Source organism: Mustelus asterias, chromosome 12 (assembly GCF_964213995.1).
Source record: "Mustelus asterias chromosome 12, sMusAst1.hap1.1, whole genome shotgun sequence".
Taxonomy (NCBI): domain Eukaryota; kingdom Metazoa; phylum Chordata; class Chondrichthyes; order Carcharhiniformes; family Triakidae; genus Mustelus; species Mustelus asterias.
Window position 1 is genome coordinate 60,729,049 of NC_135812.1, and position 26,736 is coordinate 60,755,784.

The 26,736-nt window shown below is 48.7% G+C and overlaps 1 protein-coding gene across 2 annotated transcripts in view; it reads left to right on the plus strand.

Annotated features, from left to right (window-relative positions):
- spata20 (spermatogenesis associated 20) overlaps positions 1 to 26,736 on the plus strand; it is a 385,479-nt gene that overhangs the window by 17,672 nt on the left and 341,071 nt on the right. For both annotated transcript variants that reach the window (XM_078225324.1, XM_078225325.1), the window contains exons 5-8: positions 342 to 485; positions 1,210 to 1,411; positions 8,890 to 9,020; positions 13,223 to 13,327. In XM_078225324.1, the coding sequence (XP_078081450.1) occupies positions 342 to 485; positions 1,210 to 1,411; positions 8,890 to 9,020; positions 13,223 to 13,327 (582 nt within the window). The remainder of the gene's footprint in view (positions 1 to 341; positions 486 to 1,209; positions 1,412 to 8,889; positions 9,021 to 13,222; positions 13,328 to 26,736) is intronic.

Sequence of the window (26,736 nt, forward strand, 5' to 3'; positions counted from 1 at the left end):
GCACCCAGAGGAAATACACACAGACACAGGAAAAACGTGCAAACTCCACACAGACAGTGACCGGAGGCCGGAATTGAACCCAGGTCCCTAGCGCTTTGAGGCAGCAGAGCTTGCCACCATGCCATCCTTTTTCAGGTGTCCACTTCCTAAGATCCTAAAAGGTGTTGTGTGTGCTACATACAAATCTTTTCTGTTGTTTTTAAAGCCTTTCTTTATGGAGTGTTGAAACTTTTTAATGAGCAGTATGGAGTTTGAGTGAGGCAGAATCTAGCTTGGTTTCCAGTACTACGACTCTCCTGGAAGAGCTGTAATTATTCCTGTTTCCTTCCTTCCGGTTGCAGGCGACAAGTGGAGGAGGTGGCTGGCCAATGAGTGTATGGCTGACCCCCGACCTCAAACCTTTTGTTGGAGGGACTTACTTCCCACCTGAAGATGCTTTCAACCGAGTGGGGTTTAAGACATTGTTGAAGAACCTGGCTGAGCAGGTATGGCATTCATTGCTGTTAAATGGTGTGTGGCATAGGGTCCACCTACAACTTTTGAATCCATGGGTATGTTTCTTTTAGTTAGGTGGGGGTAATAAGAAGCAAAGTGAATCAATGGAGCTGAGGTACAGATCAGCAATGATTTAATTGAATGACTCAAGAGGCCGAATGACCAGCTCCGGTTCCTACGATCCTCTGTCTCCCCTGTCCTGGCAAGGGCATTTAACATTAGATGGGTACACTGGAGATTTGCTTCCTTTTTATTGTGGGGGTTGGGCTGTGGTGGAGGAAGGGTGTGGGGTGGAAGGGGTAGAGGTGAGGGGAGTCGGGGGGAGGGTGTGCGGTGGAGAGGCGTGGGTGGTGTTGGGGAGGATAGGGAAAACTTTCATAGCTTTCCTTCAGTAGGTTCACAAATGTAGCGTGGGCATGACTGGACAGACTTGGGGCATCTGACGTCTGTCACGGGAATGCGGTGGAGCACGGAGAAGGCATAACTTATGGGAAAACATATTTATTACATATCCTCCATTGGTTAAAAAAGCATTTAGTTCTGATTTAACTTGGGTTACTGAAACTCTACTTATTGCTGGGACACCAACTATGAGCAAGAGGCCCTGAGTTTCAGATTAGATGTTTATTTAATCCCCGGCCCAGAGCCTTGCTAAGACACTAGATAGCTTTAAATAATAAGAATTTTGTTCATGTTCTAAAACATATGTTTCAGTGGAAGAGAAACCGGAGTGAGTTAACTGAACGCAGCAACAAGATCCTGACAGCGCTCCAGAAGGGGGTAACTATGGGTGCTAACAAGGAGTCAGTGACCCCACCGTGCCCCCAGGTGATGGAGAGATGCTTCCAGCAGCTGGCCCATTCCTATGAGGATGAATATGGAGGATTTCGTGAGTCCCCGAAGTTCCCTTCACCGGGTGAGAATCGTGAGCTAGATTTAAAAATGCAATCAGCCTTTGGTCACAGAAACAATTTGCATTTATACAGCATCTTCGATGTTTCAGAGGAACACAATCAGACAAATGCTTGGGATACTCTGCCAAAGAAGGCGATATTAGGACAGGTGACCAAATGCTTGGGCAATGGGATCGATTCGAGGGAGGGTTACAAAGGAGGATTGAGAGAGAAATGGAGCAGTTTAGTGAGTGGATCCCACAAACTTGGGCTTAGATAGCTGAAGATATGGCTGTCAGTGGTGGGGCAAAGGAAGTGAGGGTTGTACAAGAGAATAGAGCTTGAGGAATGTGGTGATCTTAAAGGGTTGTTGAGCTTGAGGAGATTACAAAGATAGGGAGGAGAATGGCGATGCAGGGATCTGATCAGAAAGTCACTGGTGGAGACTTTCCATCAGTGACATGACTCAGACTGGTGAATATAATCCCATGATGTAAAATGTCCTGGGCTCTTGTGTTTAGCTCTCCGTTTGCTCCTTGAACAGTGAAAAGGGGGAAGAAGTGTTAAGCTTTGATGCTTGGGCCATCATAGAGCAAGTCTTAATGGACCACCTTGTCTTTCCCTGCTCATCAATGTTTGTCTGTTTGAAAGGTGGTCCAAGGTGGAAAAGGAGGTGGCGCATGTGAGGGGTGTAGGGAGGGAATTTCTGAGATTGGGGCCTAGCTGGCTGAAAACACAGTCACTAGGAGAGGTGCTACTGGATTAGAGCTGTGTGGAGTTTTGTGTGGTTACAGATTTGGAGATGAGACAAGATATGGTGTTGTGGAAGCAGCGGCTTTGAATGATTACTGGGATGATGGGCACAAAGCCTTGATGTGAGGTTGGATAGGGGCAGCTGAGTTTTGATTCAACTGAAATTTATAGAGGATGGAAATGGGAGGTCAGTAGGGAAAGCATTGAAATATCTCAGCCTAGTGAGGCTGATTTATGGAGAGTTCAGCAGTCGAGGGGCTGGGTGTAACTGACATTATAGGTGTTGAGGCAGGTTGTCTTAATGGTGCAAAGAACTAGCTCAGAAAAAAACCAGGTGTTGGGTTTGCCAACAGTCTGTTCAGCTTGAGGCAGTGAATGGAATGAATCGGGAGAGGGTTATGGGGATAAGGCAGGAAAGTGCAGATGAAGCTCATCACATCAGATCAGTCATGATCTAATTGAATGGCCAAGCAGACTTGATGGGCCACATGGCCGACTTCTACTCCCATGTCTTATGGCCGTTCAGGAGTGGAATTTGTGGTCGGGTTTTGGAACGTTTAGTGGAGCGCAAAGATAGTTGACTTTGGTCTTCCCAATGTTCCTAAATTACAACCGTGATTACACTTCTGAAATGCTTCATCAATTGGTGGGATTTATTGAGGAGAGGGATGTTGGCAGATGCTTTTAAAAGGAAGAAGGAACCATTGCCATGTATTACAATTCCTGCAGAGACGAATAACTTTTAAAAAGAAATTAATTTCCTATACTGTCAACAGAAATAAACCTGTGGACAAGATTTCACATTTAAGACTTTTGTTGTAACAAATAAACTTTAAGCAACATGGATAAAACACTAATTAACAGACAACTGATACATCTAGTGATAGAAAAAGGTAAGTTTTGCATTCATTGACTAACAAAACCAAAATATGTCTTACAAAACACTTTTAGGCCACGCTTCTGGCAAATAAGTAGATTTACAGAAAGTCATTCTCAGCTCACCAACAAAGCTTCATTTCTTCCCACCATGCCAGGTCAAACTTTCAGGAATCTTTCCACTCAGCCCAGGTTTCCCGGGATATGACCATCATTGGCAAGGTACACCTTGGTGACTTTGTTTCTTAAATTTTCAAGAGCCCCATCTATTCCTTCCCGATTCTTTTGAACAGAAACTGAACTCTTACATGCATCCTGATTGGTTGTTAACAAATAACTGTTCCCCTTGCATTTCCAGAACAGTCATTTCTTTGTCTCTGCGCCTCAAAAACCAGCTGTCCTTTTTCTGCGAGATACTATGCAAAGGCATTAAAACTGCCACCCCATGGCAACCACATCACATGGGCATTTCTCCAAACTGCTTCCCAGAGTTCCCTTTCACTTGTGATTTAACGGGACAAGGTTGAGCGTTCGTGAGGCAGGAAAGGAAGCTGGGTGGTGTGGAGTATAGTGAAATGGAGTCATGGGGCAGCATCTGTAAACACCTCATGAATGAGATGAGTTTGGAAAGGGCAGGGGAGATATGGAGGAAAAACTAGAGGGGCCTGGCATTAGTCTAGAATGGGAGGAGGACTGGACTTGATGTGCTGGTTAGGTGCATTGGACATGCTAAATTCTCCCACAGTGTACCCGAACAGGTGCCGGAGTGTGTGTGCATGCGGATGCCGCCCCCCTCTGCGCCGGCGCCGCCCCCCTCTGCGCCGGCGCCGCCCCCCTCTGCGCCGGCGCCGCCCCCCTCTGCGCCGGCGCCGCCCCCCTCTGCGCCGGCGCCGCCCCCCTCTGCGCCGGCGCCGCCCCCCTCTGCGCCGGCGCCGCCCCCTCTGCGCCGGCGCCGCCCCCCTCTGCGCCGGCGCCGCCCCCCTCTGCGCCGGCGCCGCCCCCCTCTGCGCCGGCGCCGCCCCCCTCTGCGCCGGCGCCGCCCCCCTCTGCGCCGGCGCCGCCCCCCTCTGCGCCGGCGCCGCCCCCCTCTGCGCCGGCGCCGCCCCCCTCTGCGCCGGCGCCGCCCCCCTCTGCGCCGGCGCCGCCCCCCTCTGCGCCGGCGCCGCCCCCCGCGCGGGCGCCCGCCCTCCCCCTCCGCGCGGGCGCCCCCATCCCTTCCGCGCGGGCGCCCCCCCCCTCCGCGCGGGCGCCCCCGTCCCTTCCGCGCGGGCGCCCCCGTCCCTTCCGCGCGGGCGCCCCCCCCTCCGTGCGGGCGCCCCCCCCTTACGCGCGGGCCCCCGCCACCCCCCTCCGCGCGGGCGCCCCCCCTTACGCGCGGGCGCCCGCCCCCCGTACATGCGGGCGCCCCCCCCATCCTTTCTGCGCGGGCGCCCGCCCCCCCCTCAGCGCGGGCGCCACCCCCCTCCGCGCGGGCGCCACCCCCCTCCGCGCGGGCGCCCCCCCCTCCGCGCGGGTGCCCCCCCCTCCGCGCGGGCGCCCCTCCCCCACCGCGCGGGCGCCCGCCCCCCCCTTACGCGCGGGCGCCCGCCCCCCCTTACGCGCGGGCGCCCGCCCCCCCTTACGCGCGGGCGCCCGCCCCCCCTTACGCGCGGGCGCCCGCCCCCCCCTTACGCGCGGGCGCCCGCCCCCCTCTTACGCGCGGGCGCCCGCCCCCCCATTTCGCGCGGGCGCCCGCCCCCCCATTTCGCGCGGGCGCCCGCCCCCCCCTTACGCGCGGGCGCCCGCCCCCCCCTTTCGCGCGGGCGCCCGCCCCCCCCTTACGGGCGGGCGCCCGCCCCCCCTCTTACGCGCGGGCGCCCGCCCCCCCCTTACGCGCGCCCGCCCCCCCCTTACGCGCGGGCGCCCGCCCCCCCCTTACGCGCGGGCGCCCGCCCCCCCCTTACGCGCGGGCGCCCGCCCCCCCTTACGCGCGGGCGCCCGCCCACCCCTTACGCGCGGGCGCCCGACCCCCCCTTACGCGCGGGCGCCCGCTCCCCCCTTACGCGCGGGCGCCCGCCCCCCCCTTACGCGCGGGCGCCCGCCCCCCCTTACGCGCGGGCGCCCGCCCCCCCTTACGCGCGGGCGCCCGCCCCCCCTTACGCGCGGGCGCCCGCCCCCCCCTTACGCGCGGGCGCCCGCCCCCCCCTTACGCGCGGGCGCCCGCCCCCCCCTTACGCGCGGGCGCCCGCCCCCCCCTTACGCGCGGGCGCCCGCCCCCCCCTTACGCGCGGGCGCCCGCCCCCCCCTTACGCGCGGGCGCCCGCCCCCCCCTTACGCGCGGGCGCCCGCCCCCCCCTTACGCGCGGGCGCCCGCCCCCCCCTTACGCGCGGGCGCCCGCCCCCCCCTTACGCGCGGGCGCCCGCCCCCCCCTTACGCGCGGGCGCCCGCCCCCCCCTTACGCGCGGGCGCCCGCCCCCCCCTTACGCGCGGGCGCCCGCCCCCCCTTACGCGCGGGCGCCCGCCCCCCCCTTACGCGCGGGCGCCCGCCCCCCCCTTACGCGCGGGCGCCCGCCCCCCCCTTACGCGCGGGCGCCCGCCCCCCCCTTACGCGCGGGCGCCCGCCCCCCCCTTACGCGCGGGCGCCCGCCCCCCCCTTACGCGCGGGCGCCCGCCCCCCCCTTACGCGCGGGCGCCCGCCCCCCCCTTACGCGCGGGCGCCCGCCCCCCCTTACGCGCGGGCGCCCGCCCCCCCTTACGCGCGGGCGCCCGCCCCCCCCTTACGCGCGGGCGCCCGCCCCCCCCTTACGCGCGGGCGCCCGCCCCCCCCTTACGCGCGGGCGCCCGCCCCCCCTCCGCCCCCCCCTCTCTCGCTGTCTCTTCCTCCCTCTCTCGCTGTCCCTCCCCCCTCTCTCGCTGTCCCTCCCCCTCCATCTCTCTCTCGATGTCCCTCCCCTTCCCTTCCTCCCTCTCTCGCTGTCCCTCCCCCTCCCTTCCTCCCTCTCTCGCTGTCCCTCCCCCTCCCTCCCTCCCTCTCTCTCGCTGTCCCTGCCCCTCCCTCTCTCACTCTCTCTCGCTGTCCCTCCCCCTCCCTCCCTCCCCCCCTCCCTCCCCCCTCCCTCCCTCCTCCCTCCCCCCTCCCTCCCCCCTCCCTCTCTACCCCCTCCCTCCCCCCTCCCTCTCTCGCTGTCCCTCTCCCTCCCTCCCTCTCTCGCTGTCCCTCTCCCTCCCTCCCTCCCTCCCTCCCTCCCTCTCTCGCTGTCCCTCCCCCTCCCTCCCTCTCTCGCTGTCCCTCCCCCTCCCTCCCTCTCTCGCTGTCCCTCCCCCTCCCTCCCTCCATCTCTCGCTGTCCTTCCCCCTCCCTCTCTCCCTGTCTCGCTGTCCTTCCCCCTCCCTCCCTCCCTCTCTGGCTTGTGAAAAACAGTGCCAAATTTTGTTTGATATTGCTCCTGTGAGAGACCTTGGGACATTTTACTGTGTTAAAGATGCTGTATAAATTCAGGTTGTTGTTGGATCTATTATTACCTTAAAGGGATTAAACATGCAAGTTATCATTACTGATTATTTCAACCCTGTGACTTATATAAGGGGAGAAAAAGCTACATTGTGTTTCTAGGCTGTGGATAATTGCGAATGTTCCTTCCCTTACTGCACTTCAGTATAGATTATATCTGCCCCTGGCTCCTGCTTGATGTCTGATTTTATTTGCCACATACAATTTGCATGCTTTCTGCTCAGAAAACAGTTCAGGGCTGTGAGTAATTGCTCTTTTCCTCATGTTTTTCCTTTCTGATTTATGTTTTTTTCTATTTAAAATCATTTAACTGCAAATAACTCATGAGGCTTATGGTCATCAAAACATGGTCCAGAAACTAAGCATGCCAGATGAACACAGCAGTAAACTAGATTTGAGTAGTCCGGCACGGCAAAGCAATATTTGCTTCAGCTTTATCATTGCTTTGTGAACAAGATGTGCCCAGTATTTTATCCATTCTGCCCCTTCTTAAAAATGAATGGTTTAGAAGAGGGAGATTAACAGCATTTTGCTTTCATTATATTCATTCCATCATTGAACACTATCGGGGATGCCTGACTAGTGATGTGAGGGGACTTGGCTCATAGTGGGTGCAGCAATTTTCTACCTGCAACCTTTTGCCTTGCCCCTCTTTCCCCTGGAGGTGCTGACTCACTTTGGCACTGACAGCACCCATGAGGCTATCCACTGTGTGAGCCAGGTCGTTGAGTGTGGGTGGGACCTTTGATTGCAGGGGTCTTGGAGTACATTGCTGTCCTTGCCACACACACACTAAGTAGGCAGGTACAACATCCGTTTGAACACCATATGATCTTATAAATGTTGGGAAGACGTTTATCCAGTTGATCACTTTCTTTTTGTTTTAGTTTATTTATTAGTGTCACGAGTAGGCTTGCATTAACACTGCAGTGAAGTTACTGCGAAAATTCCCTAGTCGCCACACTCCGGCGCCTGTTCGGGTACACTGAGGGAGAATTTAGCACGGCCAATGCACCTAATCAGCACATCTTTTGAACTGTGGGAGGGAACCCACACAGACACGGGGAGAACGTGCTGACTCCACACAGTCACCCAAGCTGGGAATCAAACCCGGGTCCCTGGTGCTGTGAGGCAGCAGTGCCAGCCACTGTGCCACCGTGCCGCCCCGGTGCTGTTGGTTGAGAGAAGAATATTGGCCAAGGCACTTGTCCTTCTTCAGAAAGTGGACATCTCCTGAACCACCTGATTGGACAACTAGCCTGTGGATGATAAGCCCAGCTCTTTTACTTCCTACTGATATATTGATGAGGGATTGACTTTGTACACAAAATTTGGGAAATGATTTGAAGAGGTCTTCAGCTGTTGTGTCAAATCTCCATACAAAAACCCCTTTGTAATTTGTCCAGATACAATGCTACCCTTCAAGATGTATCTTATTTGGCAATTTGTTTGTAATTGTGTACCTATAATTAAAATGTCAGTGTAAGAAGGCACAAATCTACCACGGCTTTAACTTTCCTCAAAATTATATGGTGTTGGTTGTTTTTAACTTGTAGCTTCAGACCAAGGGCACCATTAAGGTCAGAGCGATTAGCGGTGGAGATGAAATTAATTAAGCAGGTGGATGACAGGAAACTTGGGTTTTAAACACATGAAGATTGTGAGAGGAATGGATGTGAGGGGCTGCACAATTTGGAGGACATTGAAAGCAATACTTTGGAGTAGGGGGAACAGTGCAATGGACTTTCATTTCAATACGGGAGGAATCATAGAATCCCAACAGTGCAGAAGGAGGCCATTCAGCCCATCAAGCCTGAACCAACAACCCCATCCAGGCCCTATCCCTGTAACCCCACGTATTTACCCTGCTAGTTCCCCTGACGCTGAGGGGCAATTTTTGCACAGCCAATCAACCTAATCTGCACAGCTTTGGAGTGTGGGAGGAAACCAGAGCATCCGGAGGAAACCCACGCAGACACAGGGAGAACGTGCAAACTCCACACAGACAGTGACCCAAGGCCAGAATCGAACCCGGATCCCTGGCGCTGTGCTAACCATTGTGCCATTGTGCCGCCCAGGAGGGAATATATGAAGGGCAGGAGAAGTGAAAGAGGAAAGTGTACATGAAGGTGAATCAGCAAAGAGAATGGACCCTGGTAATATTGATAAAGTAGAGAAGTGAGAGGGAAATCTTTCATGGAGAAAGATATTGGAGGATCAGGTGAAAAAGAGGTCACAACAAATGAATTCCTGGCAGGGAACCCTGACTTGCTGTAAATTGGGTAGTTCTCACTTCTCCATTACATTGTAATGGTCAGGGACAGTGGTTAATTCAGGATCTCTGCTTAATTTGGTGAAAATCATTCTTCTTTCCCAAACAGTGAACTTCAATTTTCTGTTTCGTTTCTGGGCTTTGAACAAGACGGGAGAGAAAGGAACACATGCACTGCAGATGGCTTTGCACACACTGAAAATGATGGCCCTTGGAGGAATTTATGATCATGTTGGGCAGGTAAGATGGCCTGGATTGCAGTGAAAAGCTCTTCCTCGTTGAGGTGGTCTAAGTAGATGCACATAGTGGCGATGTGGTTGGGCTGAGTTATAGTCAGATGTTTGGTTTGAAAGGCAGACTTCCATTTGTACTTGTACAACAGCCAACGCATGGAAGGTGTCATTGACAGTGCAATCAGGTGGCACATGCACAGCAGTAACCTGCTCACTGACGCTCAGGGCCACTTGTTGGCCAGGACAGTGGGAGAGTTTTCTGTTCTTCAAGTTCTGTTGTGGGATGTTTAATGTTCAATTGAACCACCAGAACAGATAAATGTTTGATTATAATGTCTCATCCAAAGATATCCCTACAGTCAGTGCTCCAGTCCCCTGGTCATCCTGGATCATATGCTGAGATTTTGGTCTTGGTCATATTTTGAGTCTGAGTGGGAGTATTACCAACTGAGTCAAGATAACTCATTTCTACTTGCACTTCTTTTTACCCTTCCATCCACCTCATATCTCAGGCTGCAACTAATGAAACATTGTCCACCTTGAAGGCCTGATTTTGGGATTTATTATGGGATGAAGATCCATTAAGTCTTCAACTATGACAGCTTGCATTTATATAGCGCCTTTCACATTGTAAAACATTCCAAGGCACTTTTGAGGGATGTTATAAAGCACAATTTGGCACTGAGCCACGTTATAGACTATTAGGACAGATGATCAAAAACCTGGACAAGGGTAAGTTTTAAAGTAGTGCCTTATGTGGGGTTAGTGAGGTGGAGAGATTTAGGGAGTGAACTTCAGAGTTTGGGACCTAGTCAACTGAAGGTACAGCCATCAATGGTGGAGTGATTAAAATCGGGTTGCACAAGAGACAGCATTGGAAGAGTGCAGATATCTCGGAGGCTTGAAGGATGAGGATTTTAAAATTGGAGGCCCATGTGAACTGGGAGCCCATGTAGCTCAGTGAGCGAAAGGATGTTGGGTGAATGGGAATTGGTGTGAGTTGGGATCCAAGTATCAGATATTTGGATGAATTCAAATTTATGTAGGGTGAAATTTCGGGGGTTGGCCAGGCCTGTATTGAAATAGACAGATCTTGAGGTAACTGGCTAATAAGCCTGTTGCTGAATAGACAACACCCAACTGCACTTTCTGATGCTGTTGGTTGAGAGAAGGATATTGGCCAAGGCACTGAGATAATTCTTTGTTCTCCTTCAGGTAGTGAACATCTCCTGAACCACCTGATTGGACAACTATCCTGTGGCTGATATATTGGAGGAATTGACTTGCCCTGTGTACAAAATCTGTCACTTTCCATGGGAAATTATTTGAATGAAGTCTTCAGCTGTTGTGTCAAATCTCCATGCAACAATCTCTTTATAATTTGTCCAATCCAGTGGTTCAGGAGAAATCCACTATCTGAGAAAGAGCAAGGAATTATCTCTTGGCCAATATTCTTCAGCTGCAGTATTACGGTTATGTCCCGTGCCTCTACGCCACAGATTCGGTTCTGACCAAAAAGCTCCCTTCCAGCTCCAGCACTATTGCTGTCAGAAAGACTCCTAAACATTGGGTCTTGACACATTAGTGTTACACTTTGTGGTAAATATTTTCAGAAGTTTGAAACAAAAACAGAAAATGCTGGAGGAACTTGGTTCTGGCAACATCTGTGGGGAGAGAAACAGAGTTAACGTTTCGAGTCAGTGTGGCTTCAGAGCCGAAGTTTCCTTATTATAGCATATTACCCCTGAGGCTATGCATTAGTGGCTCTAGAGTCTTACAGTGACTATTGCGTACGTGACCTACTTGTACAGTTTTCAACAATAGATGAGCTCAGACAGGTATATGGTTAGGGGATGTAATGGAGATGGTAAAAGATGATGGAATGGATAAGTGGCCAGATGCTCATCTACAACACAAAGTTTGCAAATAATGTGGTTCAGTCACAGACAGATGCCAGGGAGATGGATGGAGCTTTGACTAGGGAACAGAATTTGTGGTGGAAAATAAGGGCAATTACTGGAAGTTGCATACATCGTGTGACAATTCAGAGCTGGTTGAGAGAAGTGGGGGTGAAGTAGAGCTTGGATGTCACCAGTGTACATGTGGGAAAATTGAATTGGAATTCCTACAGGAAAACTATCCAATGAACCGACACCCTACCTGATCAGGGAATGTGCAAGTCCTAAATTAACAGAAGGATGATGAGAAAGACAACAGTACAGCATATGATTTGGACCTTTAGGAGCTTCATGACGATTTTGTCTTAACAATCTGTGAGGTGAAATGCAAGAGTAGATGAAGAACAGAGTGGGTTAATTCACCTGGGACAATTGTGCTAGTAGTAGGGTCTGGCACATGGAGGGTTAATGTGGGACTGAGTACAGTACCCCACAACTGTGCTCTAAGAGCACATGACCCAGAGCCAGGGTCAATCTGAAGATGGATGGGGTGGATAGAGACCTATGATGGAGTCAACTTCAGACTACCCTCTACTGTACACAGTTATGAGTTGTTAATAAAGACTTGCTGTTAACATACTCAAGACTATGAAGCCTGCTTCATGATATCCAAAGCTGAGGGGCAGCCAAGGAAATACCACTAAATTATATTGCTCATCCTGTCTTTTCCATCACAATCATTGTCCATGCTCCCTAAACTGATCCCTCTTGTGTACCTCCCCTCAACTTCAAAAACCTCCTCAGATCTCAAACTTTCATCATCTTAACCTCTGACAACTTACTCATGTTGTCTGTTGTTTTTGCTCTTTTCTCCCATCTGCCCAATATCTGTCTTCTAAGGGAACTTCTGTTATGTTTAAGGCTCTAATGTGCCATTTGCTGATTAGACAATAACCCAATTGCGATATCATGATTTTATCCTTTATTGCTGGTGCCACAGATTCCATTCTGACAGGCTCTTTTCCCTTGTTATCCGCCCTCAGCACTGCTTCCATCAGAAGGCTCCTAAACATTGGCTCTTGGTTTTTTTGTGTTGTGCCTTCATAGACAGACTTTGCAGAAGCCTCATTATAACATGTTTTATCCTGAGGCTGTGCAGTTCTGGAGTGTTAGTGACTGTAGCGTGTACATGACCTACTTAAGAATTAAGTTAACAGTCGGAGGACAGAACTGGTGCTTTTAATTATTGATAACCTTTGATAATACAGAGCCTTCAGTTGGCAACAGTTCTGTAAGATAATGAGGTCCACTTGCTGCCAACTCAGTCCTGTGGGCTGTAGTGGCAGTGTGAGATGACTGAAATTGGAATAAAATTGTGTTTTCATCCCTCTTGTGCTGGTGATCTACATTGGCTCCCCATCCCCCCAGTGTCTCAATTTTTAAAAACTTCTCATCCTTGTGTTCAAACCTTTACATGTCCTTAGTCCTTCCTTTCGATGTGAACTCCTTCAGAGCCTCAACTCTCAGATCTCTGCGTTCCTACCTTTCTGTCTTCTTGTACATGTTCCTCCCACAGTCCATGTTTGATTTTAGTCATTCTGCCATTGATGGCTGTACCCGCAGCTTCCTGGACCCTAAACTCTGGAATGCCCTCCCTACACCTTGGGGTATTCGATTAAAACTTAACTCTCCGACCAGGCTTTTGGTCAGATAGTTTGGTGTCTCTTTCTGTGGCTTAGTGGCAAATTTTGTTTGGTGTCCGTGTGAAGCACCTCAGGATGTTTCACTATGCTAAAGATATGTAAATGCAAGTTGTTGTTGCTGCTGGAGACAACTGACTCTGTGGGTCAGCTCAAAATATAGAATTTTAGCAGGTCAAAGGTGAAAGTTCTAGCAAGGAGATAATTTAAATGTCTTTGCATTCGACAACATTTAATGTTTGGATCCATGTGTGTTCATGCTGGGCTGAAAGTGGACCTGTTGATTTGCAGTGCTCAGATTGGCTTTAGGCAGACTGCGACAGAAACACTGGGGATTCTACCTGAACTAGGCCACCCATACCCTGTCCGTCTTTCCCTGGTTGTAGAGCTTTCTGTGAATCCCTGATGTGATGATGGGAACCACTTGCATTTTCTGGTGCCTTTCATGACCTCAAGACACTCTTGAGAGCTGCACAGCCAAGGGTAGGTTTGGAGTGTGGTCACATTTCATATGTCGGAATGAACTGTCCACTCAGGAAGGTGTGGGCATTGCTGTCAGCAGATAGAGTGGATGATTGTTTGACTGACAGTATTGCTCTGTTCTCTGCTAGGGCTTCCATCGCTATTCCACAGATGGGAGGTGGCATGTTCCTCACTTTGAGAAGATGCTGTATGACCAGGGGCAGCTGGCTGTGTCCTACGCAGAAGCTTATCAGGTAAACTAAAAGAAACTCTTTTGTCTTTACACTCCCTTTTTTTGGTCTCTATCCTTGATGATATTTATGCACGACAAAGTGAATGATATTAATTCTGGGGATTGGAACACTTCTCCATTTTACGGTCAACTCTATCAAACACTTCCAGGGCAGGTACAGCATGGGTTTGATATGGAATAATTCTCCCTCTGTCCCATCAAACATTCCTGGGGCAGATAGAATACAGGTTTGGTACAGAATAAAGCTCTCTCTCTGTGAATCTAGGGTGGCACAGTGGTACAATGGCTAGCATTGCTGCCTCACAGCGCCAGGGACCTGGGTTCAATTCTCGGCTTGGGTCACTGTGTGGAGTTTGCACGTTCTCCCCGTGTCTGTGTGGGTTTCCTCCGGGTGCTCTGGTTTCCTCCCACAGTCCATAGTTCTGTCTCCCTCCACTTTTGTTTTTGAAAAAGGAGTTACATTCGTTATTTTCCAATCTAATAGGACCTTTCCCAAACCTAGGGAATTTTGGAAAATTAAACACATCAAATATATTACTAGCCACTTGTTAAGACCCTAGGGTGAAGTCCATCAGGACCTGTGGATTTGTCAGCCTGCAGTTGCAACAATTTACTCAGTACTACTTCCCTGGTGGTTGTAATTTTCCTGAGTTCCTCCCTTCCATTTTCTGATTTACAGCCATTTCTGGGATGTTACTTGTACCCTCTGTAGTAAAGACCAATGCAAAATATCTGTTCAATTCATCTCCTTATTTTCCATTATTAATTTCTCAGTCTCACTTTTCTATATGACCAATGCTCACTTTGTGAACTCTTTTAAAAATATCTATAGAAACCTTCACTCCGTATCTTTATATTTTTAGTTAACTTTCTCTAGTACTCTAATTCTACCCCCCGCCCATATCAATCTCTTAGTCATTCTTTGGTATTTTTTATATTCTGTCCAATTTTCTGACCTGTCACCAATCTTTGTACAATGATATGCTTTTTCTTTAAGTTTAATCTATCTTTAACTTTTTAATTAACCACGGATTGTGGGCTCTCTTCTTCGATTTTCTTTCTTCCTTGTTGGAATGTACCTATTCTGTTTTCTGAAATATCCTCTTAAATGTTTGCCATTGCATTTCTATTGACTGATACCATAACCTAATTTACTAGATCACTTTAACTAGCTCTACTTGCATGCCCTCATAAATGCCCTTATGTAAGTTTAAAATACGAGTCTCAGACCCACCCTTCCCTCCCTCAAACTGAATGTGAAATTCAGTCCTATTATGATCGATGCCACCTAGGGACACCTTCACTATAAGGTCAGCAGTTAATCCAACACGTTACACGATGCCAGGTCGAGTATAACCTGCCCTCCGGAATGCGATGTTCTGAGAAAATATGCTGAAAACGTTCCAGGAGCTCCTCATCTAGATTACCTTTGCCCATCTGATTTTTCCAGTCTATATGTAGAGTAAAATCCCTCATGATAATCGCTGTATCTTTCTGACAAGCTGCCATTATCTCTTCCCTTAACCATATGGTTACTGTTCGGTGCCCATATACCACTCCCGCAAGCGATGTTTTGCCTTCATCATTTCTCATCTCTATCTAAACCCCTTCTATTTCCTGGTTTCCTTAACTCGGGTCATCCGTCTCTAATGTGCTAATCCTTAATTAACAGAACCCCCCCCCCCGCTCCCCCCCACTTCTTTTTTAGCTTCCTGTCCTTCCTAAATGTCATGTACTTTCCAATATTCAGATTCCAATAAGTCATCCTGCAGCTATGTCCCTTAATGACACAGTAAGAGTTTTAACAACACCAGGTTAAAGTCCAACAGGTTTATTTGGTAGCAAATGCCATTCGCTTTCGGAGCGCTGCTCCTTCCTCAGATGGAGTGGATATCAATCAGCTCTCTCCCTTGGAGCCTTGACTGCAGCAGGACAAGACCATTTTCTGGAGATTATAGGGTTAGAAAGCAAAAGAGCACTTCTTCCCCACCGAATTCCCATTTCATTCCCAAATTCACTTACGTTAGCTGTGTCACTCAGGTGATGTCTCTCCCAGTGCCTTTGCGCCCGCTTACTTGCCCTTCCTGCCGCCGGTTTTGGGTGGTAAAAGGATGGATTCAAGGGCCTCTAATAGCGGTGGGGTGTGAAGCCAGACCATGGGATTTCTCTCAGGGATTTAATAAGGATAGAGGCAGAAAGGTGATAAGGTTTCATCATCACCTGCTGCCAAATCCACCCGGGTGTGGCCATTAAATACCATCACTCTTTCCTTTCAGCTTTGCTGAAGGCGGCGGCCACCTTCACCAAGTGGCCATACCTTCACCCGCCGCCTTCTGCTTTTTAATTTTGTGCCCAGCTCGTCATACTGACTATGCAGAACCTCCTTCCTCGTCCTGCCTATGTCATTGGTACCTACGTGGACCACGATGACTGGATCTTATCTCTCTCACTCTAATTAGATTCCCAGCTCTGATTAGATGTCCCGAGCCCTCACACCAGGCAGGCAATGCAGATATCTGGACTTGGCTGCAAAGACGTGTTTGCCCCAGATCATGATGTTACTCAGAGCTCCCACGTGCTGCAGCCTTGACAGATCACCTGTCCTGTCATCTTAATGTATTTTAATTAATTACTTAAAAAGGAAAATGAATAATTGAATAAGATGATGCACTGTATTAGCCCTACCACTAATTCCTTTGGTTTGGTTTGATTTATTATTGTCACATGTATTGGGATACAGTGAACAGTATTGTTTCTTGCGCGCTATACAGACAAAGCATACCGTTCATAGAGCACGTAGGGGGAAAGGAAAGGAGAGAGTGCAGAATGTAGTGTTACAGTCCACAGCTAGGGTGTAGAGAAAGATCAGCTTAATATATGGTAGGTCCGTTTAAAAGTTTGATGGTAGCAGGGAAGAAGCTGTTCTTGAGTCAGTTGGTGTGTGTCCTCAGACTTTTGTATCTTTTACCCGACAGAAGAAGGTGGAAGAGAGAATGTCCTGGATGCGTGAGGTCCTTAATTATGCTGGCTGCTTTTTCGAGGCAGTGAGAAGTGTAAATGGAGTCAATGGATAGAAGGCTGGTTTGCGTGACGGACTGGGCTACGTTCACAACCCTTTGTAGTTTCTTGCGGACTTGGTCAGAGCAGGAGCCATAGCAAGCTGTGATACATCCAGAAAGGATGCTTTCTATGGTGCATCTGTAAAAATTGTTGAAAGTTGTAGCGGACATGCTGAATTTTCTTATCCTCCTGAGAAAGTAAAGGCGTTGGTGGGTTTTCTTAACTATAGCGTTAGTCTGGAGGGAGAATGACAGGTTGTTGGGTATCTAGAAACTTAAAGCTCTTAACCATTTCCACTTCACCGCCATTGATGTAGACAGGGGCATGCTCTCCACTACGCTTCCTGAAGTTGATGACAATCTCCTTTCTTTTACTGACATTGAGGGCGAGATTATTGTTGCCGCACCAATTCACCAGACACTCTATCTCATTCCTGTACTCTGTCTCGTCATTGTTTGAGATACAACCCACTACAGTGGTGTCATCAGCAAATTTGAAAATCGAGTTGGAGGGAAATTTGACCACACAATATAGGTGTATTAAAGAGTATAATAAGGGGCTGAGGACACAGCCTTATGGGGCCCCGATGTGGAAGGTTAATCATGGAGAACTATTGTGGTATTTTGGGTGGCACAGTGGTTAGCACAGCTGCCTCACAGCGCCAGGGACCCGGGTTCGATTCCCGGCTTGGGTCACTGGCTGTATGGAGTTTGCACATTCTCCTCGTGCCTGCGTGGGTTTCGTCCGGGTGCTCCGGTTTCCTTCCACAGTCTGAAAGATGTGCTGGTTAGGTGCATTGACCCAAACAGGCGCTGGAGTGTGGCGACTAGGGGAATTTTACAGTAACTTCATTGCAGTGTTAATGTAGGCCTTACTTGTGACTAATAAATAAACTTTAAACCTTAGGAGTAGAATAGATTGAAACCATTTACCAGGTACTCACCAGATTGTATCTTTTTTCATGAGCCACGAGAGGGAGCTAGTGACTCATGAATCCCAGTAATGTATCTGAAGTGGGCCAACCCTGGAGGATGAGAATCTGTTACAACATTCAGTGCTTCCCAGGTTTAACATTTCGTTCTTAGTTATGTCTTCCTTAGCAAAAGGAAATACAGTAACAGTGGATCAAGATTGTGCTCTCATTGCCAGCCTGAACTCTGTGCCCTTCTATGACGCTAGTTAGAAACTTATGCTGCCCATTCATGACCCTTGGGCCAGCCAAGGCCTTGTTCCAGCCTCAATTCTACAGGGGAAGCCTGCATCATAAAATCAGGATTTCACATTCTCCACTCCAGGAAATGGCCTATTTACCACAGCTGGAATTCCCAATTATAATGAGCAAAGAGCCCGCATATAAATCTCTGTACAGTTCACGCTTCCACATTCGGTCTGCGTATAGTTCCACTGTACCTGACGTCGATACAGTCCCACTGTCCTTGCCTGCTGCCCCTGCAGGCACGCCCGCTGCCCCTGCTACTCGTGCTGCAAACCCTGTGGATCAAGGAGGGCCGTCCTTCCAGTGGTGAAAAGGACCCGTCTTCCATTCACAACGTTCCTTCTCTTTCGCCCACCACAATGATCCCTGGTGCCCCGCACCTCCAGCTAGGGTCTGCCTGACTGGTACCTATGAGAAGCACTCTCTTGCCTGTATTCTGGGGCTTCCTCTATCTCATTGCCCACGGCCTGTTTCAGTCTCAGCAGTGGCCACAACACTAAACTTGTATAAGCATCCATACAACTTGTACACAATACATTCCCATTTGACCATTGCTGACTTTTTAGGTTTAATTTTACCTCAAGAACTGGTGGGAAAATGGCCAATTGTTTCTCTTTGTCCGTTATCACTATGGAAACAGTGGCTGGATTTTCACAGAGTCAAAAAGACTCTGCAGACCTTGAAGAATGTTGGCCGGGACCTGGATGTGGGAATCCTGGCCCTATTTGCAATAATCCAATTTTTGCCAATCGGGGAAAGGGGATGGGGCATGATTCACACAGAAGGTAAACCTGAATTCATCAGCGATATTTGAACTCTGTGCTGACTTCAAACCAAGCCTGTTTTAGCTAGTCTGTGGGCCGGAACCTGCATGTGGGTGTCACAATTTGATGGAATAGGTGTAAACCTATAATAAGAGGCCAGTAAGTGCTGCTCTGTCTGCACTGAGAGTGCTGCCTGGCTGTGGGAGTGCTTTTGGAGTTGGATGGAAACAGGGAGTTAGGTGAAATCGGCAGCAGACGCTACAAGGGAGAGTGCTGATTGGCCAGAAAGGGGGAGTGCTGGTTGGTCAGCAAGGGGGAGTGCTGGTTGGTCGGCGAGGGGGAGTGCTGGTTGGTCGGCGAGGGGGAGTGCTGGTTGGTCGGCGAGGGGGAGTGCTGGTTGGTCGGCGAGGGGGAGCGCTGATTGGTCAGCGAGGGGGAGCGCTGGTTGGTCAGCAAGGGGGAGTGCTGGTTGGTCAGCGAGGGGGAGTGCTGGTTGGTCGGCGAGGGGGAGTGCTGGTTGGTCGGCGAGGGGGAGTGCTGGTTGGTCGGCGAGGGGGAGTGCTGGTTGGTCGGCGAGGGGGAGTGCTGGTTGGTCGGCGAGGGGGAGTGCTGGTTGGCCGGCGAGGGGGAGTGCTGGTTGGTCGGCGAGGGGGAGTGCTGGTTGGCCGGCGAGGGGGAGTGCTGGTTGGTCGGCGAGGGGGAGCGCTGGTTGGTCAGTTAGGGGGGAGTGCTGGTTGGTCAGTAAGGTCTACTGTTGGTTCTCTGAAACTGACTGAGTTCGGACTAAAAAAACTTAAAAGTGACATCACAGGGCGGCTGTGATTTGATTGGCTAACAAGGAGCTGTGCTAAATTTGAAAATCCATTTAAATTACTGGTTAGAAATTGAGGTAATAAGAAAATATATTAAAAAATGTTTAAATCAAAAAAATTTAAAACCCAAATTAAAATCTAATTAATTAAAATAGAGCTGGAGGGTCAGATGATGTGTTGTTCATGCATGACGAGGGAGCTGGTGGACCCCATTGTGGTTCCCAGTGAGCATGTCTGTAGTAAGTGTTGGTTGCTTGAGGAACTCAGGCTCAGAGTGGATGAGCTGGATTCTGAGCTTCAGATGCTGAGACACATCAGGGAGGGGGAGAGATACCTGGAGACTGTGCTCCAGGAGACAGTCACACCCCTTAGATTAAATACCTTGAATTCGGCCAGTGGTCAGAGACAGGAGGGTGTGGCTGCGAGTGAGGCAAGTAGTAGGGTTGCAGGAGCCTCAGTCCCTGAACTTGTCCAACAGGTTTGAGATTCTTGCTCCGTGTGGATGGGAACAGGTACTGCAGGGAGGATGAGCAAACTGACCACGACACCATGGTACAGGGAGCCGTTCAAGTGGGGAGAGAAGAAAGAAACGTAGTCGTAATTGGGGATATTATAGTTAGGGGCATTGACACTGTTCTCTGTGACCAGATTCGAGAATCCCAAAGGTTGTGTTGCCTGTCTGGTGCTCTGGTTTGGGATATCTCATCTAGGCTGCAGAGGAACTTGGAGTGGGAGGGTAAGGATCCAGTTGTCGTGGTCCACGTAGATCCCAATGACATAGGTAGAACAGGAACAAATGTTCTGCTAAGGGAGTATGAATAGCTAGGAGCTAAATTAGAAAGCAGGACCAAAAAGGTAATAATCTCTGGATTACTACCTGAGCCACGAGCTAATTGGCACAGGGTCAATAAGATTAAGGAGGTAAATGCGTGGCTCAAAGATTGGTGTGGGAGGAATGGGTTTGAATTCATGGGACATTGGCACCAGTATTGGGGAAGAGGGGACCTGTTCCGATGGGACGGTCTTCATCTGAATCATGCTGGGACCAGAATCCTGGCGAATCGTACAACTAGGGCTGTAGATAGGGCTTTAAACTAAATAGTGGGGGAGGGTTCAGTTGTATGGAGAATTAGAAAATCAAAGGTAAAGGAGAGGGGAGAAATGCAGGTTAATGATGAGGACTTTCAACTAGTTAAAGGACTCAGGAGAGGGCTCAGGAGAGGTTAGTAAAGTTTCAAGACCACATAATACAACAGAGAGTATAGAAGGTAGCAGGAATCTAACCTCAGGCAGAGCAAAAAAGGTGACAAGTATGAGAAGGGAGGTGGTCAATGCAGGACTGAGGGTGTTGTATCTAAATATGCACAGTATACAGAACAAGGTAAATGAGCTTGTTGCGCACATTGAAATTGGCCGGTACGATGTTGCGGGCATCACAGAGATGTGGCTGCAAGGGGATCAGGGCTGGGATCTAAATATCCAAGGATATGTGTCCTATCGAAGGACAGGCAGCTGGGCAAAGGCGGCAGGGTTCTATTGTTAGTAAGGAATGAAGTTAAATCGATAGCAAGAAGCAATATAGGATCAGAAGGCATAGAATCTCTGTGGGTAGAGTTGAGGAATCACAAAGGTAAAAAGACCCTGATGGGAGTTATGTCAAGGGCCCCTAGCAGTAATCAGGATGTGGGGCAGAAAATAAATCGGGAGATAGAAAAGGCATATGAAAAAGGCAATATTACAATAATCATGGGGGACTTCAATACGCAGGTGGACTGGGAAAATCAGGTAGGTAGTGGATTCCAAGAAAAGGAATTTGTGGAATGTCTAAGAGATGGTTTTTTGGAGCAGTTTGTGACAGAGCCTACTAGGGAACAGGCAATTCTGGATTTGGTGATGTGTAATGAGGCAGACTTGATTAGGGAACTTAAGGTGAAGGAACCCTTAGGGAGCAGTGACCACAATATGATAGAATTTATCCTGCAATTTGAGAGGGAGAAGCTGGAATCAGATGTAACAGTATTACAATTAAATAAAGGTAACTACAAAGACATGAGGGAGGAGCTGGCTAGAGTTGATTGGAAAGGGAGCCAAGCAGGGAAGAGAGTGGAACGGCAATAGCAGGAGTTTTTGGGGGTTATTCGGGAGGCACAACAGAAATTCATCCCAAGGAGGAGGAAACATGCTAAGGGGAGGATGAGGCATCCATGGCTGACGAAGGAAGTCAAGGACAGTATAAAAGCAAAAAAAAAGCATACAAAGTGGCAAGGATTAGTGGGAAGCCAGAAGATTGGGAAGCCTTTAAAAGCGAGCAGAGGACAACTAAAAAAGCAATAAGAGGGGAGAAGATGAAATATGAGTATAAGCTAGCTAGTAATATAAAAGAAGATAGGAAAAGTTTTTTTCAATATATAAAATGTAAGAGAGAGAGGCAAAAATAGACATTGCACCACAGGAAAATGAGGCTGGAGAAGTAATAATAGGAAACAAAGAAATGGCAGAGGAACTGAATAGTTACTTTGCATCAGTCTTCACGGTAGAAGACACCAGTGGGATGCCAGAGCTCCAGGAGAATCGGGGCACAGGTGAGTGTAGTGGCCATCACTCAGGAGAAGGTTCTGGGAAAACTGAAAGGTCTGAAGTGGATAAATCACCTGGACCAGATGGACTACAGCCCAGGATTCTAAAAGAGAGCTGAGGAATTTATGGAGGCATTGGTGGTGATCTTTCAGCAATCACTGGAGGCAGGGAGGGTCCCAGAGGACTGGAAAGTAGCTAATGTAACACCGCTGTTTAAGAAGGGAGGGAGACAGCAGATGGAAAATTATAGGCCAGTGAGCCTGACTTCGGTCATTGGCAAGATTTTAGAGTCCATTATTAAAGATGAGATCATGGAGTACTTGGAAGTGCATGATAAAATAGGACTGAGTCGGCACGGCTTCATCAAGGGGAGGTCATGTCTGACAAATCTGTTAGAGTTCTTTGAGGAGGTAACAAGGAAGTTCGATAAAGGAGAACCAGTGGACGTGATTTATTTAGATTTCCAAAAAGCCTTTGACAAGGTGCCACATAGGAGACTGTTCACTAAGTTCAGAGCCCATGGTGTTAAGGGTAAGATCCTGGCATGGATAGAGGATTGGCTGACTGGCAGAAGGTAGAGAGTGGGGATAAAGGGGTCTTTTTCAGGATGGTAGCCCGTGACTAGTGGTGTGCCTCAGGGGTCAGTGTTGGGATCACAACTTTTCACAATATACATTAATGATTTGGAGGAAGGAGCTGAAGGCACTGTTGTTAAATTTGCAGATGATACAAAGATATATAGAGGGACAGATAGTATTGAGGAAGCGGGGGGCTGCAGAAGGACTTGGGCAGGTTAGGAGAGTGGGCAAAGAAGTGGCAGATAGAATATAATGTGGAAAAGTGTGAGGTTATGCACTTTGGAAGGAGGAATGGAGGCATAGACTATTTCCTAAATGGGAAAATGCTTAGGAGATCAGAAGCACAAAGGGACTTGGGAGTCCTTGTTCAAGATTCTGTTAAGGTTAACTGCAGGTTCAGTGAGCAGTTAGGAAGGCAAATGCAATATTAGCATTCATGTCGAGTGGGCTAGAATACAAGAGCAGGGATGTACTTCTGAGGCTGTATAAGGCTCTGGTCAGACCCCATTTGGAGTATTGTGAGCGGTTTTGGGCCCCGTATCTAAGGAAGGATGTGCTGGCTTTGGAAAAGGTCCAGAGGAGGTTCACAAGAATGATTCCTGGAATGAAGAATGTTTGAGGACTCTGGGTCATAAGAACTAGGAGCAGGAGTAGGCCATCTGGCCCCTCGAGCCTGCTCCGCCATTCAATAAGATCATGGCTGATCTTTTCGTGGACTCAGCTCCACTCACCTGCCCGCTCACCATAACCCTTAATTCCTTTACTGTTCAAAAATGTATCCGTACTTGCCTTAAAAACATTCAATGAGGTAGTCTCAACTTCTTCACTGGGCAGTACTCTGTACTCGTTGGAGTTTAGAAGGATGAGGGGGGATCTTATTGAAACCTACAGGATACTGCAAGGCCTGGATAGAGTGGACGTGGAGAGGATGTTTCCACTAGTACGAAAAACTAGAACCAGAGGGTACAACTTCAGGCTAAAGGATCGATCCTTTAAAACACAGATGAGGAGGAATTTCTTCAGTCAGAGAGTGGTGAATCTGTGGAACTCTTTGCCGCAGAAGGCTGTGGAGGCCAGGTCATTGAGTGTCTTTAAGACAGAGTTAGATAAGTTCTTGATTAGTAAGGGGATCAGGGGTTATGGGGAAAAGGCAGGAGAATGGGGATGAGAAAGATATCAGCCATGATTGAATGGCGGAGCAGACTTGATGGGCCAAGTGGCCTAATTCTGCTCATATGTCTTATGGTCCTATAAACACTGTTGAAGGACCGATAGGGTCTGTGTAATTGAAGTTTTTTTTTAATGCTCTTTTTTAAGTAGCATTTGGTCCTAGAGTTTCAATAGAGTTCTTTGTTGACATTTCCCCATGTTCTATCATTCTGCAATTATCTCTGTAGAGTTCACAGTTTGTTTGACAGCTTAAAATAGCCCTTTAAGGATTAGCTGTCTTTGATGGGGCGGCACGGTAGTACAGTGGTTAGCACTGCTGCTTCACAGCTCCAGGGACCTGGGTTCGATTCCCGGCTTGGGTCACTGTCTGTGTGGAGTTTGCACATTCTCCTCCTGTCTGCGTGGGTTTCCTCCGGGTGCTCCGGTTTCCTCCCACAGTTCAAAGATGTGCGGGTTAGGTTGATTGGCCATGCTAAATTGCTCTTAGTGTCCTGGGATGCGTAGGTTAGAGGGATTAGCGGGTAAAATATGTAGGGATATGGGGGTAGGGCCTGGGTGAGATTGTGGTCGGTGCAGACTCGATGGGCCGAATAGCCTCTTTCTGTACTGTAGGGTTTCTATGATGATGTGTGGTTTGAATAGACTTTTTTAAAGAGATTAAACACTTGAGATTTAAAACTTTTGTTTTTTATGAATTGGATTTTTTTCACTATCAGGTGTGTAAACCTGTATCAGATTGTTAGATCATTTTTTCCATCTCTACATGGTTCTTGAGGTCTGCCCATGGTTGGATACAGAATGAATGAGGGGCCATGGGATATAGGTGTGAGAGAGGTGTGTGGCCGCTGGGAGTGAGGGCTAGAGGGTCTAATAACTTGTAAAACAACTAGGACAAAGTCCCAAAAAGCTGAGGCGGGACTTCTAACCAGCCCACGTCAGCACCTATCCCTCTGGAGCAAGAATAACATATTTTGGGATACTTTTTACAGAGTCGGGTCCAGCGAGTTGGAAAATTTTCCGACTTCAACTACCTGCCTCGGTGTGCATACCCATCCTTCGTCCCAACTGGGCTACTTACATCAAGTTTCATAAGCCTTTGTCATTCAACCAAATTCAGCTTGATAGCCATAATAGATGCTACAATCAAATCTGTTTCCACCGGATTTAAAGCAACTTAACTTCAGGAGAGAGCATGCTGTCACCTGTAACTTAACAGACCTGGTTGTAAAGAATCAGACCTCACCTGATAGGGTGAGGCTTGGCCTCACCCTATCTCTGCAACATTCCCCTAGCCCTGAAACTCTCCGATAGAGTCAAAGAGCCATACAGGGGAGGCAAGGCCTCGTGATATTATCACTGGACTATTAATCCAGAAACTCAGCTAATGTTCTGCGGACCCGGGTTCGAATCCTGCCAGAACAGATGGTAGAATTTGAATTTAAAAATTAGGAATTAAGAATCTACTGATGACCATGAAACCATTGTCAATTGTCGGAAAAATCCATCTGGTTCCCTAATGTCCTTTAGGGATGGAAATCTGCTTCCTTACCTGGTCTGGCCTACATGTGACTCCAGAGCCCTTCTCAACTGCTGTCTGAAATGCCTAGCAAGCGTCTCAGTTCAAGGACAACTGGGGATGGGCAATAAATGCTGGCCAACCAACGATGCCCGTGTCCCACAAATGAATTAAAAAAGTGCAGAAAAGGCCTTTCAGCCCATTGAGTTTGCACTGACAATAACTACCAATAAAGTCTCACTAATCCTATTTTCCATCACTTGTCCCATATCCTTGAATGTTATGATGTTTCAAGTGCTCATCCAAATACTTTTGAAAGGTTGTCAGGTTTCTGGCCTCCTCTACTCCCCCAGGCAGTGCACCCCAGATTCCCACCACCCTCAGTGATTTTTTTTTTCTCAGATCCCCTCTGAATCTTCTGCCCCTCACCCTAAAACTATGCCCCTCATGATTAACCCCTCAACAAGGGGAATGGCTGCTTCATAGTCATACTCCTCAATCTTATGCACCTCAATCATGGTTCCCCCCTCAGCCTTCTCTATTCGAAAGAAATTAATTCAATCTCTGTCTTCCTCCAGTTATGACCCTTTGTGCATCTCGGATTTTTAATTGCTCTACAGTTGGCTGTGCCTTCAATCATCAAGACCCCAGGTTTTAGAATTCCCTTTCCATCTTGCTGTCTCTCTTTCTTTAATACATCTTTTAAAGACCTATCTCTTTAAGCAAACTGTCACTGTCTTGATGTCTCTGTGTGGCTAACTATCAAATTTTATTTGATAATTGCTCTTGTGAAATGCTGTGGGATGTTCTGCTGTGTTAAAGGTGCTATATAAATTAAAGTCATTGTTGTTAGCAGCAAACGACTAAACAGTGCTTTTCGAAATCTGTCTGAAATATTATAGATGGTTGCACAATAATAGGACAGATTTGCAATTTCAATATAAAAAGGATGAAAACTGCTGTGAATAACAAGCAGAAAGAGAATGTGGTGAATGAAGCGTGTGAGGTCTAACAGGACACTGAGCAATCCTGCCGACGATTTGTTAGAAGTGAACCTAAACCCAGCTGCCAGTTTTAGACATTGACATCTTCAGCCAGCTGGAACAAGGAGCGTTAGCATAGCACTAACCATTCATCTTGCACCATCAAGCTTAGGGTAAATCCCTTCACCTCACTGAAAGAATCATTAAATTACACATTATATTATCCCAGCAGAAGCGTTCGCTGGTGTTCCAGAAAAATTCTCCACTGAGGCTGGATATAATCACGGGAAAAGGTCTTTTGATGTTAACTACTGGGGATGTGCCAATAGTTTGGACTGAGACAATAGGGGAGATTTTAACTTGCTCTGCCTGACAGAACTCCAGATGGTAGCAGAGTTAAAATTGACTCTTTGACTCCACCACCATTCTTCCCTTACCCAGTCTGGCCTACATGTGACTCCAGACCCACAACTGTCCTCTGGGGCAACTAGGGATGGGCAATAAATGCTGGCCAGCCAGCAATGCCCATGTCCCGCAAATGAATAAAAGAAAACCCAGCTCCATTCCGGAGTTAAGAGGATTGACTTATGAGGAGAGACTGAGTAGACTGGGGCTATACTCATTTGAATTTAGAAGAATGAGGGGGGATCTTGTAGAAACATAAAATTATGAAGGGAATAGATAAGATAGAAGCAGGGAGGTTGTTTCTGCTGGTGGAACTAGAACTAGGGGGC